At 40.4% G+C, this 20,646-nt stretch overlaps 1 protein-coding gene across 1 annotated transcript in view; it reads left to right on the forward strand.

Moving 5' to 3' along the window:
• The first annotated feature begins 686 nt into the window (after positions 1-686).
• LOC308106411 (transmembrane protein 266-like) overlaps positions 687-20,646 on the forward strand; it is a 46,598-nt gene continuing 26,638 nt past the window's right edge. Inside the window, exons 1-3 of the mRNA XM_080458116.1 lie at positions 687-1,085; positions 1,646-1,776; positions 12,580-12,771. Coding sequence (XP_080314242.1) covers positions 1,763-1,776; positions 12,580-12,771 — 206 coding nt within the window. The 5' untranslated portion in view covers positions 687-1,085; positions 1,646-1,762. The remainder of the gene's footprint in view (positions 1,086-1,645; positions 1,777-12,579; positions 12,772-20,646) is intronic.

The following is a 20,646-nucleotide window of genomic DNA, read 5'->3' on the forward strand; positions in this document are numbered from 1 at the left end:
CATGACAGAGAGAGGGACGACCAACCAGGCGTAAAGCTCATAAAATCATCTGTGGCGATAATCCACTCTCAAATTGGCCTCAATCTGGAGCTGGGAAATTTTACGCACAGGCTTTCTTTCCTTCTTTCTTTCTCACGCACGCACGCACGCACGCACACACACACACACACACACACACACACACACACACACACACACACACACACACACACACACACCCGCGCGCGCGCGCGTCCATCCCACTGCCAACATTTTTAGACTGCCATGTCGTGACCGGAGCGATGCAAATGTCACACGATCCATTGACTTCTGTCAGTCTCCGCTGCAGAAACGTCAATGTTTTGGTTGCCTTTGGATGAAATCGGCGTTGTGTTGTCCAGCTGCTGCTTCGCACGGGGGTCGGTAGGGACCCGCGCGGCCGGAGGCTTCGTGTCTGTCGCGTTCAGCACCTGGACAGCTCCGCTCGCAGGGTTCCCCGCCGCGCTCGCCGGGGAAACCCTCAGCCGGAGAGCGCGACCTGGATCCGGATCGGCCCTGCACGGTCTCATCCAGGAAGGGGGAGAGAGAGGGAGAGGGAGAGAGAGAGAGAGAGAGAGAGAGAGAGAGAGAGAGAGAGAGAGAGAGAGAGAGAGAGAGAGAGAGAGAGAGAGAGAGAGAGAGAGAGAGAGAGAGAGAGAGAGAGAGAGAGAGAGAGAGAGAGAGAGAGAGAGAGAGAGAGAGAGAAAACACTCGAAGGGCCGTTATTTCATCGCTCCGACAAGACTTGAAAGCTAACATGATCTTGCCGGGTGACGATGCTTCTTGCATTTGAGCTCCAGCCTCTCATTTGGTTTTGTACTGAAATCTGAAGAGCGCAAGTGGGAGCAGCAGCAGCAGCAGCAGCAGCAGCAGCAGCGGTAGTAGTGGTGGTAGTGGTGGTGGTGCTTATCCAATGCAAAAGTGCTAAGGATAGCTGCAGCCTACACACACGCACTGTGAGCCCGCTGCTGCTTCACTCACTCTGATCACCACCGAGGGAGACATCACTATCAGCGCAGGGGCAGCGGGACGCACAATTACCCGTCAACAATGTAAATCTCGCACAGGTAGGTCCTCCGCTGCAGATAAATAATTCATTAATGCACAGGGGCTCTCCGTATCGTTGTGCACTCAACTCGGATTCACTTTCAACTAAATGAGTGCGGTTTTTATCATCGCAGGTGCTATTATTACTCTCGTGGCAGCAGCGTGGGAAGTCTGACATGCACTCAGCTCGGCGGAGTCTCAAACGAAGGCAGATAAATCCTTTAGGACTAAATGAGAAGTTTTAGTTGTTCCATTTGAGGGTTGCAACAGTCTTTTGGTGCATATATTTTCGAATTTTCAGCAATCTGTCAAATTTTAAGGGTGTCTAGAAAGCTGATAAGTTGCCCAGCAGTAAAATTGTATTCACACTTAAATCAAATTGTCCAGACTCGATCAGTTCTAATGCCGTTTATAAGGAATTACTATTCTTTATTCACTTGTGGTGGGAAATATATTGTAACAGAGCACCGTCAGAAACTTGAATTAACACATTTCCGAAACAATATTTACATGCAGTCAATAATTCATGCTAATGTAACATTGGTGGTACTTACTAAGTAATGCACTGTGTCGTTGACAGGTTCGGCATGAACGTAGTTTCTCTCAGGTGGGAAGGTGAACTGCAGCACTAAAACAGGCAGAAGTGAGTGGAAACCTTGTGACTACCACGTCTCTTCCCTCTCCACCACCCAGAACCATGGCTAATGCTGAGTAAGTACAGAGTACACACTCTCTCTAACACTGAGACCATTATATTCCTCAACTCGACTTGTACCGCACATAAAAAACTGAACATGTGTTTGTTTAAAAAAAAAGTGCAAAAGCTATATATCTTTGGAATTTCCTCATCTTCTTTTGGGAGTCAACATAGTTTTCCTGCTCTTTTTCCTCATCTCATCTTTTTCCTCTATTAACCCAGTCCTCTCTCTTTTGCTGTTTGCCAGATTTCCATGTTGCCATGTCCACAATAATGACCTTTATTCCCTGAGACACTGCTCCCGTTGAGGTGTCTCTCACCCTCATTGCTCTGAATGCACAGGCACATGCAGAGATGCGAATTTGTGAAAACACACCTGCACAATGCTGACTATAGAGCGTTTTTTGTGCTGTGCAAACACACAGATCACTATGTTCATCACCCCCCCCCCCCCCCCCAACAAATTAACTTTATTGATTATTGTTTCCAATGAACATTCATATTCAGAGCTTTACTCTTTTTTTTATTTTTTTTTAGAACAAAACCATCTCCACCTCCAGTTTTCTCCCAGCTTTCCTTTTTAATCATCACTCTCCAATCTGTGTTCTCAGTGTGTTCTGTGGGAGCATGCTGCAGCCTGTGTGTGTATGCTTGTGAGCGTGTGCGATAACAACGTAAGAGGTAAAGAGGAACATTGAAAATCTGTCAACTCAGGATTATGCTCGTGTAGAATGACTCTGTAATTTGTTTCGGCTAAAGCAGCTGCTTATATTTTCTTGACCTAGATGAATAGCTCAAATTCAATGCTCCATTTGTGCTTTTATGGGAGGAAACGGTTCGGTTTGTGGTCTCATTAAACCAAGCTGGCTATAAGGTGAAATGCACATTTATGTCAGATGGCTCATTTGAAAAAGGTTGTGAATGCTTATATATATTCAGTTTTTGTCATTCAGTGTTTGTTGGCCACCAGGTAATGGATTTAAATACAGAATTATTTGAAGTATGAAGATTCATCACTTAAAATCAATATTAAAAGTATTTGTCCTGCAGAACGTATTGATGTAATGTGGAGTGATTCGATTTGTCACATCAGTGTGCCAGCCATGTTCTGAATAGCTATACTCTCCTAAAAAAGGAATTCATTCAGTGTGAATCTTTCTTTATACAAAAGCACAACAGACTCTGATATACTGTGTTTTTTTTTTTAACAATATGTCAATGTTTTATCCCCTGATATTTTGGGCTTATAAAATGTGCTCATGTTAAAAAATCAGAGATAAAAAGTTTAACTTCATAAAGAAAAAGTAATGAAATTCAAAATGTTTCCGGGAGGTGGGTTTCATATTATATTACATATAAAGTATATTAGCCAAGAACAATATTTCAAAAGTGCTAATTATAAAACCTTTTATTATAGTTAGTCTACGAGTTACTTCTATGACTGACTTGTCACTGAAAATAAAATGTTTAATAACTTGGAAAAATAACTTGCAACATACATTTAATTAGTTGTCATAAATGATCTAAACTAACGTGTCTCAATATTTTGCATGTGGCTGTGTTATCTGAATGATACTGAGCTTCCAGCACTGTGTGGGTCGGTCTGGTGACGGATTCACTCATTAGGTTCACCTGAAGTTTAGTGGAAGTTGAATTCTTATGTTGGTCTGTTTGAGTTGATCAGTCAGTATTAAAGTCTGGGAATACACTCTTCAGCAGTGAAAAAACAATTATGAACTAATGACTACCAGATTATAAAATGACCAATCAGCTGAGATGAACTACAGACATGCAGACAATTTTTAATGAGCTAAGCTAATGCTAATAAGGAGAAAGACAATGGAAGAGTGTCGCTCCGCTTCAGCGTCATAATAATAATCAGTTAGTGCTGCGTTAGTTTAAAAAATAGTGGCATTACAATAAAGCACCACCGTAGGATTCGTCATTCCCAACACTCTAAGCAAGTATGACTTAGAATATCTCTGTTGGGATAAATGAGATTTCTAAGACATTTGGCTGAGTAATCAGTTACATCATTCTGTCAGGATGTCAAATATACAATTCATTACCGAGGCAATGTTAAGAGTGAGTTAGAAGGTTCTAACAACTTTGTATGATTTGTTATCTGATGCCAACCACAGACTGCAAAAATTTGATTGTTTTCACTGAAGTAAGATTTTATGGTTCCTATGAAACAATGCTACATGCAAAGTAACCCAGATGCAAAGTAAAAAGAACCCAAAAAAAAACCACCCCTCACGAGTTGTTTTTCACTGATTCAGAGGAAACTAGACTAAACTGTTAAAAGTCAACTTACCAAGACTTCAGAAATCTTTGTGTTATGTTAATTATGTCTCCCAGTACCCATTCTCCCTTAAGTGTCTGCACAAATTCAAATAATCTATTATTGGACTACTGACACCATGTGGAAGTGTCCATGCACCTCTCCATTATGAAGACGACGTCAGCTGTCTTCATCCTGCCCCACAAGAGTCTCTGTGTCTCCTGTGTCGTTTGCTCCTTGTATCTGTAAAGGTCAGATAAAAGACTGGTCACACCAGGGCCAGAACAGTCCATTGTTGCAGACTGCCAATTCATCATAGGTTAATCTGCAATTGTATTAACGAGCTAATGTGTCTCGCAAACTTAATTAATATCCACTGGCTTGAAAATAGGCAAGTTGCTCCGAAAGTTGAATTGAGTTTTCCAGAAATTGGCCCGAGACAGTTTCTGCATTCGGTCAGAGATGCCACAACATCAACGTTTTGTTAAAAACTGGGCATCAGTTCGGACAGTTACACTTCTCAAGGGTCAAGTCAGACACATGACACATTTCTTACATGTAGTTATCACACTCTGAATCAAACGTTATGCAATACTAGAAGGGAAGAGAAGTTTTGAACTAGTTTGCAGCTGGCAGTTCCTCACTCCGATAGGAGGATGGATCTTTAACACTAACGCACAATGATGTCCAGCTTGTCCAAAGTTCCCTGCATCAGCTGGAGGGAGCAGCGAACATCTGCTTTGTCTTCAGTATTCTGGCCAGGTTCGGGTGTGGTTTTGACCCTCAGGCTCAGACAACTCTCTACATGTGCCTGTTGATGTCATTGTCTTAAAGAGAGTGAGGTACAGTCCTGGATAAGATGTGGACGGATGCAAATAATCGTTCAGTAAGTGTCTTTACTTTGCTGCTAACCAGCTTGTCAGGGAGGCGAGGCAGTGAAACGCCTATGGACGATGTGATGTTCGTGTTCAATGCTGTTTTATTTTCTAAACAGATGCATATGTTCACACTATGATCAACACTGATTTCTGCAGATTGTTTTGGGGGGAGACTTATATTGAATATATTCTCCTTTAATTTTCTAGCTGTAATACATTGTTGGTGCCTTCCAGTTGTTCTTGAAATCAGAATTCTGAGTTGTTATTTGAGGGAAAACTTTAAAACATCCTTTAAAGGTCAGAATGAACTCAGTGTGAACTGCAGGCTGGGTGGCATGACGCGGTAAACAGTGTTTTATTGTAGTTTTAAGGCACCTCTGTTTTTTTGCACCATTACAATGACTCATACATTTAGCTCTACTATGTTGTTGCTTGTGATTTTGTGAATAAAACACGAAGCAAGCAGCTCAGACAGAGATAACTGAAAGTACTTTCGACTGGAATACAACAACTCTTTTGTATCTACTGTGTGCATTTATAACAAATTTCTCAAACAAAAAATAACTTCTATTGGAATGAAATGAATGTAGAGTAAACAAATGTAGATATAAATGAAGGACAAATAAATTCATTGGCTATAACCATGCAGATCAAAGGATTTTATTATTAGTTGAAATTGTGTGCTACTCTATCCATACTTATTAAGATCACACTGTTCAAATTCTTCCAGAGTTGAAGTGAGATTAAATCCTTAACCCCAAAATACTCTGTTGAGAGTAACCACTGAATCTGAGTAATTGAAGCGTTCATATCTGCAAACATTATATATCAACTCTAAAACCTAATTTAACGAAACACTGTCTCAGAGCTGTCATAATAGGTTCAATCATATCAAACACTGAGTAGATCTTAACTTCATAAAGCAGAATGTAGTGACAATTTATCATTTGTGAATAGTGTGGAATAAAACGATAAAAAGATTTTTTTATCCGGTCAAAGGCAAAGTGATTCAAAAAGAAATGAGAAGGTCCAAACATGCATGTTCAGGATTTCCTTTTGTTATTCCTTTTATTTAGTTTTGCTTATGGAACCTCGTTGCAAGGTTCCAGGTTTAAGAAATTGCAGAAATTGGGGTGTTTCTGTGTGGAGTTTGCCTGTTCTCCCTATCAGCTTCCTTAAGTACTTTGTTTTTTTTAATACTATAGTCAAGGCCCAAGTACTGCTTGAGGAAGTTTATCTCCGGTTTGGTCAGGGGGGATCTCAGGGTACCTGCAGAAGAGCTGGGGAACGGTGGACTTGGTGGGTGGGAGGATGTGTGTGTGTGTGTGTGTGTGTGTGTGTGTGTGTGTGTGTGTGTGTGTGTGTGTGTGTGTGTGTGTGTGTGTGTGTGTGTGTGTGTGTGTGGCACTAAAATGTGCATTAACATCCCAACCAACTAACAAACAAGCACAAATTACTTCAAGTTTCTCTCTGTAGCAGGTCAGGAGGGTCTTATGTGAAACAATCTTGTCTGGGGAAAAAAAAAAAAACGTCCTCAGCACCACTGGCCTGCAGTTACTTAACATGACCTTCCGTTTTGGTCAGGAAAACATCCCTTGAGCAACTTTTGTCACATAATGACCTTTCCTACCATGCCCCGCAACACTACGCTCCACTATTTAATTTTATCTGCCACCCTCGGGGAAACCTGCTCTGCTGAATATCACTTCTTTTCTGTGGGTGCTCTTCTGCAGTCATAGTCTAGTTAGTATTTCCACAAAATAAGGTTTTCAGAGTTGTGCAAGTTCCACTTTTTGTCAGGTAGGAATATCATAGTTGTTTTGAAAAGGCTGTTCATGTCATTTCTTGTACGTACTTGGGTAAAAACCAAATTATCTTTTGAATTATATCTCTAAATAAACAATGCCAGGATGTTAAATGACAAAGGTAAGTAGTATTAAACTTATAGTAAAGCTTATGAAATTAATCAATACAGGGAAAACATTATTTCTTTTTAAATGACATTTATATGTTTTTGGAGGTTGTACTGACTGCTTTCTACACTTCAATGCACAATTATGCAATTCATGTGTGCATGCATATACACTCATACACATTGATTGATTGAGTGAGTGAGTGAGTGAGTGAGTGAGTGAGTGAGTGAGTGAGTGAGTGAGTGAGTGAGTGAGTGAGTGAGTGAGTGATTGATTGATTGATTGATTGATTGAACTGAATATTTCAGCATGCACCATGAACCCTTTGAGAAAACTGGTGAGCAGGGTGTGATTCTGCAGTCTGGGTCAGCACCTTTTCCCTGATATCTTGACGGCCGGCCAGCCAGAGCGCCAGCCACATCATGGCAAGCTGTGGGCCAGTGGGCCCTGGACAGCTTGAGCCTGTCATGAGTGGTTATGTGTTTGGTCCTGATTGTTTGGGAACAGAGCCAAACCTGCTGCTGCGCTGTGGATGAGAGGTGGTATGGATGAGATGGTGTTTGTAGGAGAAGTGTGAAGAAAACAGCATCTATCAGGCCTACACACTCTGGCATAATGCTGCATTTCCAGCACCTCGGAGTGGGAAACACTTTTAGTTCCAAGTGAAAGAAGTCTGCATGCATTTGTCATAGCCCCACGCTGATGATCTACAGCACAAGAGTGTGCCCTCACCATCCTGAGACACTTTCATTGTAGTGGGAGATGTTGTAACACACAGCATATTTAGTGCACTGGTTGCTGTAATAAATCAGTTACAGTAATCTCTGTCTTTTTTGAATCAACATTATGTCATCAGGTAAAAGCCTCCTGGCCTCACCTTTGACTGCTCTTAGCTTTTCCAGATGAGGTTTACAACTACACTAATCCAGAGGACGACTCCATGTAGGCTCTGGAGCAAACTTTGGAATTTTTAAGAGAGGGTGTTTCACTGAAATGTTTTGTTAAATTAAACATTGGAAAGGGGCTCTGCAGGCTTTCTGATAGGAAATCTAACTGACTGTCAACTTTTCTCACTTCACTACCAGACTTTGTTTCATCGCACCGTCAATCTTTTATTCTGTCCTGTTATACAGTATTTGTACCTATGGTTGTATTATACCTCACTTCTTATTGAATTCATAACATTTTTCAATTGACAAGAAGTGAGTTTTTATAAATCTAATACCCACGTTCTTCAGTCATACAATATAGAGTATATTGCATTATTGTATGTGAGTCAACAGCTTCTCTGCCTTTGTTGACTTCTCTTTTGACTCTGTAGAATATATCAAGGGAAATAATACCATCATATTTGAATGGAGGCAGCAGCCCCTGAGGGCACTGCAATAGAAATAAAAAGCAAAAGGTTTTGTTTTTTTAAATTAATGAAAAAAAGTTTATGTTTTACCTTCTGACAGAGGAGATCACTGCTATCAACGGAGCGTGGGCTTATTCATCAAGTCTGTTTACGAGTAGAAGAACAAGCCTGTGATATTCATTGTCGCCTAATTTTTAAATGATTGTTGCTTTTGTAATTTACATTTCATTTGACGAACTTTCCAGCAACTGGAACTGTACTTTTATCATTTGATTCCCCATAGGCCTGGAAATAACACACACACTTATATTAATATGTGGTTTATGGTTTGAAGTGACTGTGTGAAGAAAAAGAATATGTTGTGTTCTTAAACAACTTGTCCCTGTGCTCCATCGCATACCCTTCTTGTAGAGAAAGGTAGTAAGTGCTTTCTTAAAAATGTCAGGTGTTTTGTTCTGGTCTCTGGTTTTTGATGTTTCTTTACGATGGTAATTTTCAGAATTCTTGTATAATATTCTTTTCTTTTAATATAATTTACCAGTGGTTATGATAATATTGTGAAATGGTTTGATCTATCGTGTCCTCGGCTGATTTCTATTACACATTTGCACAAATCTGAAACAACTCTGCAATCCCAGATTATGGAAGATGGGATTCTAGCTCCAGTTTTACCGATTCAGATGTAAATACAAACAACCAGACAAACAAAAGCTCATTAATGAAAATTCTCAGTGAGCAGACTACTTTTTAACTTAATGTCAGTGTTACCAAATCAATCAGATTTAGTGTAGCTTTAAATTTGCTTTTTGATAGCTTATTTAAGAAAGAGAATTGGTTAAGGGATGCAAGTTTAACATTTTCTTGGTCGGAGCTTCATTGTTCAACTAATTTCAGATACATTCATGCCAACAAGTTAGAACCTTTCATATAATTAAAAAAAATGTGTCACAACTATGCATCAAGTCATGAACTGATCTGTTCTTGTTCATCTCATCGTGAGAAACTGAACAGCGGTGTCATTATGGACTAATGTGAATAACCTGTTATAAAGTTAACAAAACCAATTATGCAGTTACTGAAGTTTCAGGAGACTTGTGGATTATGCACAACTTTTCATGCATGAAATCAGTGAAACTACAGTAACCACTGTAACTGTAATGTATTAGCCAACTAAATGAATCTCACCGTCCCGGGGTATTAGCTTTTGTCTGCACATTGGCAGCTTATCTCAGCTGTTTTATAGTTTGCATCTTTTTTGTTGTCAAGAACTACTGACTTTTTTATTATACAGCATCATCCTTTATGTGATGTATCTTAGCTGCTGTGAACAGCTGACCTGCTTGGACATTCGAATAGAAGTGTCTAATGAAATGAAATGACTAAAACGGTCATGTTTTTTTTAAAAGTAACTAACTTACTATTCAGTCCTTTAAGAGCACTTGTATTGAACTACTAATGCAAACTTCTTCAGATTGAAAAGAGTGAAATTCCCAGTTTCATACATGCTTTCAATGAGGATTCATATTTCATACCCCTTCAACACACACACACACACACACACACACACACACACACACACACACACACACACACACACACACACACACACACACACACACACACACACACACACACACACACACACACACACACACACACACACACACACACACCCTGAGTGATGAGGATGCCCTCCAACAACTCAGGTCAGGTCACAAGATTGCATCAAAGGTTTTTCAGCATCGCCATTATCACTGTATATTTTAGTAAACCAAGGTTATGGGCTGCGAGGTCATAGTGTGTGTGTGTGTGTGTGTGTGGCGTTATCTGTAATCTCCCTGCATGACTGTGTGTGTCCTGTTTACCTGCCTGACCTGTCCTTAAGGTAGACTTGTGCCTGTCTGTCAGATTGTGTGTCTCTCCTTGTTTTTGTCTCAGGTCACTCTGTGCTGTCTGTCACGGCAGTTTGAAGATGACTGTAGCGAAAAAAGGATCTTTATATAGCAAATGGCTGCTGGGAATACCCCTGGTTTTCTCCCTCCTCACCGTCATTACTATAATCACTTGGATTTCTTTTGTACCTCAACCACGGATACGTAGCAAACTCTTGAAAGATTGGATTCTCCATCAACATGCTCTGTCGTAATATTTGGCCAAAAAGTAAACAAAGCATATCTATACTTTTCCACCACTTTTCCTTTCTGATCATTGACTCTGAATTGTCTTTTTCTTTTAATCCTGTCTATTATTGCTCCCCGCTTTTCCTTTATTCCCCACTTTTTTTCCTGTACTTTTCTTCATGTACAATTTTCTGTTTTTTGTTTACACGTCAGCTCTACTTTCCATTTTTAGTTCTACTGTGTCTTTGTGCTGTTCATATCCTTATTCTTTTTTTTTTCTCTCCTTGGGGTTCTTTTCTCATGTAAGCCTTCCCTCTCTGTCCATCTTGTATAACCCCTGTCATCTGTGATGCCCCCCCCCCCCCCCCCCCCCCCACATACACACACACTTCCTCCCACCCTCCAAGTCCACCGTTCCCCAGCTTCTCTTGACGTTTTGAAGGAGAGTGGGGATCCACTCAGCTGACACAGGGAAAGGCAATGACGTCACAGCAGCCACGATACACCAGCATCTGCTCTGGTCTAAAAATACACACCACAGGGCACACACAGTCAGTCTGCAGCTGCACTCAGCGTTTGTTTCCACCTCCGTGCTCGACTGAGATGGCCCAGCTTTTACACAACTGGGGCTTTTGGGCACGCTGGGCACCATGCTGCTGGAATACAACTGAGTGGCCATGATGTGTTTGGATGATGCAGATTAAGACTCTAGGGGTGAGGAAGAGGGCTTTCTGAAGCAAACACAATCTGAATTAAAGGTTTTTTAAATAGTAAGACATATATTTTCTCTTTTCATATGGCTAGTAATTGTGCGTAATCTCCTATTGAGATTATTTCTGGATTTATTTCCCTGAGACGTTTTGTCCATTTTTCTATAAATGGGTCAGATTCATTCTTATATATTCTAGTACTTACACTGCTCTAATACCTGTCTTACAGAACATTTATACCTCTTCTGCAGGTTTCTGAGGCCATCTACTATAAACATATTATACTTTGAAAGGACAGCAATGATGACGGTCCATCACCGGGCCAACAGAAACACACACATTCACAACTAACAGAAATGTACATTCACAAAATAAAAATGAATGGCATGTTTTTAGGAGAAAGCTGAAGTAAATGTGTCACAGGCAGAACATACAAATGGAAATGTGAGATGGGGTGAATATTGCTACTGTGTGGCCCAAGAACAAATATGCAGAATAATAATAGTATAAGCATAGTATAGGCACACTAATAAAGTAATAAAAGTAATAAAGTAATGCATTGCTGAGCAATAACTTGCCAACAACAGTAGTTTAATAGCCTTGTTGGCTTTATATCCAAAGCCCGATCAATTGCAGTAATGCTTCATTGTTGGAAAATGGCAGGTTCAAACAGGTGATAACTACATTTTTTAAAAGACGTCATTCCATTGAGCTATCCTCAATAATGAACTCATAGAGGAATAATAGTTTTTGAGGGCCCTTTTCATCAAAACCCTGTGCATCAAGGCATCATGGCTCATTCTCCCAACTCTCATGTAAGGGATATGATAGTAAGCTTGCTTTGGTTTTCCACCTGTCAGAAAGTATCTGAACCAGTTACACCACTGACAAAGTCCTTTTGAGCAAGGCACTGTGCCTGCAAACTCTTCTGGTCCTCAGCAGTGGATGATTGTGTGAGTGCTCGGTGGCTCCCTGGTGCTGGGTAGGTGTGGAAACCTCTCTGACCCTGAGTTTATTCCCTGAGGCCTTCACTGTAAATAAGAATGAGTTCTTAGTGAAGTTGCTGGGCTGAATAATTAAAGTGTTTTTTTATGTTTGCTTTTTTTAAACTGTACTGCCTTTGTTCTACATGTTGTTTCACCAAACCTCTGTTCTTTTCTTCTGCTTAGTCCTGACACTACCCACTGTTTTTATGTGATTGATTTTAGTCTAATTGTCTCATTAAAGTGTGTAGTCTATTGCCAAACTATCGTAAAACATTTGGACGGCTTCCTGTGTAACAGCGGACATGGATGTTACAAGCTCAACATAAACCAGCACATTTTCTGTGGAGTAATATAATTGTAATTACTTTTTTGCCGGATGATTTGTGACAATATCATTGATTGAGGTGGGGGTTGGGAGCCCCACATAACTTTTAATTATTTTCCCCATTTAAAGAGATTTTTTTTTGGTACCGTGTATTAGTGAAATTTTACACATTTATAAATGTCTCCTCTGTGTGCTTGTGTTTATTTGTTGTGTCTCTGTGTTGCTGGTGTTGGCGTTTCACCAGGGAAGTGGAGCCGGCGGGTCTGTCAGACTTGGAGATCATCTCCCAGCCGGTGGACGATGAGAACCAGTGCTTGGCTCCTCCGGTCCAGCTGGTGAGTTTTGGCTACAGGGATCTGCCCCTCGCGGCTCTGGACCTCTCGCTGGCCGGATCACAGCTGCTCTCCAACGCCGATGAAGATGAAAACAGAGAAGGGTGAGCGAAACTGTGGAGCAGTTACTTCTGAGTGACGTGTAGTATTTGTTGTCGCTCTCTGGTATGTGTGTCTGTGGCAAAGTGTGAGTGACACATCACACATGTCATTTATGTATCGCTTTGGAACAGATTTGGCTTTTGATGAGTTCAGGAGGAGGTTTGTTGCTCTAATTAGTTTGGCAAGAAGATGCGTGAGTGACATGATGGCAATGTTCTTTTTGTTGACAACGATCTTGAAATGACAATTTTTTTTTTTTTCCCAAAATGGCACAAACACACAGTGACAGAGTGGTGCGAGCACAGACACCAAAACAACCAAACATGGCACTTTACTAAAACCCCGGTTTTAGATTGAACTTTGTTCTTGTGCTGATAAATGTAGAAACATTCTTATATAAACAATAGAAGAGAATAAAATATATGCCTGAAAAGGATTTGTCTTCATGCTCATCATTCTTCCTCAATCAAAATATTAGACTTAAGAGTCTCGACAAGAGTGGAGAGACATTTGTCTTTAACTGCCTTAACAAAAAAAAACTAAATCTGCCTTTCTGTGGAGGTACTCACATTTTAAACTTTGGTAATCTCTACCAAGATGGGAAGTATCAAAGTACAAATACTTCATTACTATACTTAAGTGCATTTTCTTTTAAACGCATGCACTTTAACACACTGTCTACTTTCTAACAACCTTTTACGTTTACTTCTTACATTTTAATACAAATATCTGTACTTTATGTTCTCTAATTTAATAACCTGGCTTGTTACTTGTTGTAAGCTCTACAGATTTGATACAAGACAAGTGAGAGAACAGAGAGAGGAAGTCCACGGTGGAGAGAATGCATTCAGTTAAAAGAGCGTATAAAGTTTGTTACACAGATAAAACACAAGTAGTGGCATGGATGAAGTTCCTGTGTTTAAACTAGGTTTGAATCTTGAAGTGTTCATGTCAGCTTCATCATCATGGCTGTTAATAAATCATATTCATAGGTGTTTTCATTGAAATACTGGTAGTTCAATATTCTCTAAAAGTAATTCTATAATCCCCCGGCTAGCTCAGTTGGTAGAGCATGAGACTCAAAATCTCAGGGTAGTGGCTTCGTGTCCCACGCTGGGTGCCACCTTCCTGTGGGCTCACCACCTGCAGGAAGGTTCTTAAATGGTGCAATGTGATCTGGGTGACGGTGCTCAGACTGACACCCCCGCGACACGGAAATGGATAAGCGGAAGAAAATGAATGAATGAATGAATGAGTAATTCTATATACACATATGAAATATGTCATCTTCCCTCATAAAATTTTTTTTACTTAGGTGTAGTTTCAGAATCTGTACTTTTTTACTTTTATATAATACATTCGTTAAAATAGTAGTTCTACGCTTACCGGAGGCATTTACTTGAGTAAATAATGTGAGTACGCTCACCACTTTAGATTTTTCCATGGTCACTTGTGGTAAGGTTAAAAACCGACTTTGTTAACTCCACTGGACTTCCTGTACTTTCGCAATAAAAGAAATTGTTAATGCAGAGAATAAAGAAAGCTGCAGGTGGCTTCCACAATGAAAAGTATGACAAGATATGAACACCCACTAATCCTCTTGCATTTATATATATTTTTTTACGAGTTCTTATTCCATAATTGTAATTTGCCCTAATCCCATTTACAATACTTTAAATTCTAAAATATGTGTTTTAATCAAGTTAATCTCAGTTTTATGTTGTATTATGTTTTATACTACAAAATGACAAAATAGTATCTCTTGGGCCCACTATAATCAAAGTATATAAAGTATATGTCCATCTTACATGGATATACTCATATATACTGGAGGAGCTGTGTCTTTGTGCACCACATATATAAATGAATACATTTCGCTTGTGCATATTAAAATGGAATTCTATATGTTCTTGGCATGACTGATATCCTAAATATTGAGAGGCGCTTAAATGACACCGTAGAGCCTGAAACTGCCGTTTGCTTTTACAGCAGCTGTCGACATGTATTTTCACAGTGTATATCAAACAGTTTGATGAGTACTAACATGTATACATGTACACGCCTCATCAGGTTTGCAGAAATGGCCCATAGTACGCACGATTATCATCCATCAAACGTTAAGTCCACCTCCCCAAGTCCTTGATGTGCCATCCCCGTTGCTCAGTACTAAATCTATTTATCATTAACTGACAACTTCTGTGCTGTCCGGCGTCCATAAGTTAACTGAGATCAATTCATCATTTCAAACTAAATATCCACCCTCCTTCCCTCAGCCCTCTGACAATAGGAAGCCTTATTGGAAGTGATACTTTACACTGCAGGAGCCAAAATGAAAACCAATTGTGTTACACCCTTAATAATATGTTGTAAACCTTTGTAACTTCTATACATGCTGTTATAATAAATGATGGCTATATTTTCATTTTCATGCACATTGAGGTTTTTTTTTTATGTTTTATGTTTAGATTTTTGTAAAACCACCAAACTGTGCCATTGACTGGATTGCTTCTTTTCAATCTTGTTATTGGAGTTATAATAATGTACACACGTTTAAAAAAAAAAAAAAAGTTAAAAAGAAGAAGACTATTACAGTGACAGTTTCCACACCATCGTTTAATTCCACTGACAAAATGTATTGAGGAACTGCTGATCACAGCTCTTGTTTTTTTCCGCCTTAACATGATTGTGTGAAATGCTGTGGCGGCATATGGATATGAGGTCACTCCACAGCTGTGTTTTTGATTAGTCACAACTTAATGTTTTTTTTTTTTTTTTCATAAACCTGTTCCCTGTCCGGTCCTTTTCCATTCCGTCCAACTGTGAGTCAAACCTGGCTCTCCACGTGAGCTCTCACTGGGACGCACATAAACACCATAAGTTGTAGTCCGGCATCCAACACACACGAACACGCGCCAAACCCATAGCCATGCACGTACTATGTCCAAGTACTCCATTTGACACCAAATCAGCTCTCACTCCATTGGCTCCCTCCAGTTAGCCTGGTATGGGCAGAAACAGATGGATTTCAAAGACTCATAGTCAACAGTAGGCAAAGCCAATCTTTGCACTCTGCCTGTATTAGAACCGGTGTAACCCTTGTGTGCCCTGATTCATATCTGGGTGAGTCGTTGCAAGTACTGTACTTCCATCGCTATGCATAATGGATAGATGTGTCAGTGTTTTCTGTAAAAGTGCTCTGATGCCATGTGCTCATGGTTTGCTGTTATTGGGAAACACGCTAGTATACAGTGATGAATTATAAATGTAATGTTTCCTGTTGTAGTCCATCCTGAAATACCTGTGAGGGGTTTCCTATAATAACAGTTTAATAATAACTGGGTCACAATCCTGCTGTTGTTGAGTAATCACAAAGTGAGACCACCAATTTGAACAAATGAGTTTGGGTCCGAGGGCAGCAGGCTGAATACCTCCGTGCGGTGCAGAGCCTAAATGACTGTAAGAACCCCTGCTGAAAGGGGCTGTGGCAACTGCGGAGGTTATCTTACCACGGAGCCTAATTTACTCAAAGTGTGCTGAGTGTCATGGGGTCACTATTTCATACTCAAGTCATAAGTGCAAAATGTCTGCATGTGAAAATGCTGCCAGTGGGGGCTGTAAAAGTAATAATTCTTTATTTTACGTTTAATGAAATTCAATTTGAATCCACCAGGCATGTGCTCTCGTAATGTGCATGCTACATCTTTACTTTACCTGAACGCAACAGTAATCCCCCACATTAATCATCATTATCTTATCAAGACCTTACGTGTGGCTGTGCAAAGGGATGCTCCTGCAGAATGGAATAGAATAGAATAGAATAGAATAGCTGTATTTATCTTTATTGTAGTTTTATTTCAACATTGGTGTGTCAGTAGGTGTTATGGGTTAAGTTTATGAACGTTTGAGTATGAGATTTGTTTGCAAGTCCATTGCTAACTGAACACAGTTGCTGTTTGTATGTCTCATATCAGGTGTTTTCTCCAAATACAGAAATTATACAGCAATGTGAGGCAATTATAGTCACCACTGTAGGAAAAAAAAAAGAAAACTAAAAAAAAACCCCTCTCTGACCACACCATTAGGATCTGGGAGATATTGCGTGTCTTGTGAATGTGTCACTCAGCGTCCGAACCTTCAAGACACAACTCTGTGTTACTCTGTGAATTTCAGCAGCATTGGCTTTTCGGTGATTGCACCTGCGCTTCTGTCTCCTCATTAATGTATCGATCTATCTCTCAAACAGACAGCAGCCATTAGCCTCCTTAAATGACATTCACAGATGCCGCTCCCGCGCACCATCATCATGTTTTATGATGGTCTCCTCCAAGCAGTGCGCGTCATTCTTGAAATCAGCGCTTACACATCACCTGCAACTTGACTTTGTTTGGTCGTAACTGTGCGTGAGCACCGTCGGGCCTATATATGGGTATCCGAATGCAAAAGGGGGTAGCTGCAGCGTGTCTCGCGGAGTGACCGATTGCTAAACTCACCTTTAGGGAAATGGGGCAGAGGAAATGAACCTTTTTTATGGGTGCATGGAATGATGAAGCGAAGTCGAGAGGAGGCAAGACAGCAGCAGTGGGACGGCAATCCACAGCCCATCAAAATGAAAACGTACACGGTGGAGAAATCTGTTGGCTGCTCCGCTGACTCTACCTGAAAAAGTAGATTGCCCCACCACTCCTGACAGCCCCCACCCCTCTCCCCTCCCCGGCTCATCACTCTCCTCCCTGGCAGCGTTAGCTGGCTCATTGGCTTTCTGAGATAGTGGAGGAGCGTCATGAAGAAAAGCTGTGCATGGGAAATGTTTAGGCACGCTCTGCAGTGTTGTTTGGCAAAACGGGAGCGTGCGCTTCTGAAAGTGAGAATGTCACAACCAAAGCAGAGGTGTTTCATCAACATGGTGTTGGTTCATTGGATGAGGGGTGAAAGTTATTTTCAATGGGAGTTAGCGGGATGTCTCCCTGTCAACAAAACTTGTCTCATCGACTCTTTTCCTAAATAAAAAGCCTGGTTTATGTCCAGGTTAATGCAAAAAAAAACTGGATTGCACTAGTCAATTTTGTTAAGAACACAACATATATTTAAATTTTAAGTATAGATGACGAATCACAGGCTGTTTGTTTCCCACCAGATTTGCAGGTCCATTGCTAACTGAACACAGTTGTTTTTTTTATAATTTTCCTGAACTGCAAAGTTGCAGCGTGTTTCGTAGCAGGAGGCAAGCCGAGGGGATTAATCAAGAGAAAAGGCTCCTGTGTCAGGCTGCCACCATGTGATGAAGCACCTACTGTCAGGCATGTTTGCATATCATAGCCTGTAGCATTGTGAAGGTGGAGCTGACCTTACTGCTATCTCTCATACAGTGGGGCTGCCCTCACTTCACATAATGGCAAAGAAGTCACTCACACGCCACCCCTCAGTCTTTCGCTGACTCTGCATACATCACGTTCACATCACATGCATATATTTGCATGCCTGAACACAAGCGCAGTACATAAATGGTTTAATACACGGAAGAGGGGAAAGACAGAGAGGAAACAAGGCCAGGCCTGAAAAGCTTTCTCACTGCACTGCGTAGTGGCTGTTATCTAATCCTCTGTAATCATGGTTCACTTCATATTCCAGTTTATACTGGGCTGTCACACCTCATTAGGAACAATAGTGCTCCTTCATTGATGCTTCTGCACATTTAGATAGCCTATTATTTTCTCCTCTTTCACCATCTTTCTCCATATTCCTCTATTTCCATAGATTTTTTTTTCTAGGTATCCATCCCTTTCCCTCCATTCCCGTTTCACACTTGCTCTTTCTCTCGCTCACCGTCTCATCATTTTCCATCTTCTTCTGCCCTCAGTTTCACAAAAAGTAAGCCTTCTCTCACTGAATAACGACCTGCACTGCAACTAAACGCCAAACAGCAACATGTGTTCTCACCATTCTCTAGCTCAGGTTGACCAAAAGCTACCAGCGGAGCCTCCGCTGGCCTTTTGGTAGCCACCAGGTTTGTGGTTTGTGAAGAAAGGTTGGACAGGTTGGAGATTTCCAGCACCCGTTTACTCTATTGTTGCCTTACAGAATGTTCCTATCAGGAGAGAAGTGGGCGACATTGTGGGAGGTGGTTGTTCTAGCTAGCATCAGGGGGCAGTTGCAGTGTTAGCAGTTTTGGCGCCATGGTAAGTGGAGTGTAGTTATTATTAGAGTTGGGCCCATCCATCTTCCTGTCTAGGAAAAACGCTGGGAGGACCAAGGTGGCGTGGGCTTGTGTTCAGCACTTTCATGGCCGCCCACTCACCCCCAGTCATCAGGCTGCTGTTTGTTTGCTCACTCCGTGTTTTTTATAGGTTGAAGGGTTATTTTGGTGCATTTCAGCTGGTATTTTCGTAGGTTGCTGCTGGTGCGGGAGTGTTTTTTGGGGGGAAAAGAAACATCACAAAGAAGAACGTTCGAGAAAGCAGAAATTCTTCTGCGAATGACACTCATGGGTTAAAGTGCAATAGTCATCACTGATTACTTAAATTAGAAATATATATATATATATTTTTTTTTTTATTATAAATTTTTATTTTTGTTTTCAATATTGACAAGTATCACCTTTTTTTCTTCTAAAACTCTCTTTACAGCTAACATGGAATCAAACACACAATATTGGGTCTCAGGCAGAGGAGAGAAGAAACAAAAAGAAACAGTTCAAATTCAGCATGTATACTCATCTACATTCATGTTTCATGAATAAATTTGAATCCAGATTTAACATTAAAGGACAGAAAATTATAATTACTATATATAAGTCAATGATTAAAACATTTATGAAAACCAATAGAAAAAAATGGAGGCATACAAATTCTATATAAATGATAAGTTTATATATGAAATACACATATCAAGTTGCATATAAACCACTGTCACGGAGCCTGTTGTAGGATCTACTTTTTCAAAGTATTTGTAATTACTTTATTGCTTTAAAGATCGCAGCATCTGGTCAGGAGGCCTGATCTCTGCTAAAATGAAACAAACATTTTAAAGCATTACATATTGGAATGAACCAATCAGGCGCAGAAGTTAGACAAGCTCTTTGTTTACCAGCTGCTTCTCAAATCACTCAACCTCAGTGCCGACTCCAGCTCCACTCTGATGGGCCTCATTTGTTGAGGTGACAACATATTGGAAAAATTGAGGTTTTAACTGAAATACCACTGAAGGGTCTTTAAATGCTGGAAATTTCTAAATCTTTGAGTTCTAATGTTCACATCAAATGAGTCTGATAAGGAAAACAATAAAATGAATGTTGCTATAATCCCCCCCCCCCATAAAAAAAAAAAGTAATTAAAAAATACATTAAGATTCAATTTCCCAGATTAACCCTTCAGACCACTTCAGCCCCTGACTACAATTATAAGTGTCCACCTGAGCAGTGGGATGAAGTCACCTCCCATCCCAGTGATGGGCGTGCGGTTGCCAGACGCTGAGACAGAAGCATATGTCCACGGTTAGGTACCAACACCAGATGGTTCATCTAAATCTGGAGCGGGCAAGAGGGGAAAGGAGGAAAAAAACAAGCACTCCTACCCTTTGCCACCCACCAGCTTTAGGCCAAGAGTCCAAATGTGCTATTTTGATAAAAACTTGTGGCCCGTTTACAAGTTTTAGAAAGTGCTTGAAGAAGCAAAATAAACAACGCTCTCTTTATATAATCATAAACAATCCTGTGAAGAATATGATCAAATTAGACTTTTTTCACTTGAAATTGCACTAAATTGTTATTTCCAAATTTCCATTTACAATTCACAACATTGTCAAGAATTCACATTCATAGACAAAAAAGTATCAAGAAGAGTAGAACTTAAGCTACTCGGGGGTAAAGGCTGTTTATTTCA

Source organism: Lipophrys pholis (genome assembly GCF_963383615.2).
Source record: "Lipophrys pholis genome assembly, chromosome: 2".
Lineage (NCBI taxonomy): Eukaryota > Metazoa > Chordata > Actinopteri > Blenniiformes > Blenniidae > Lipophrys > Lipophrys pholis.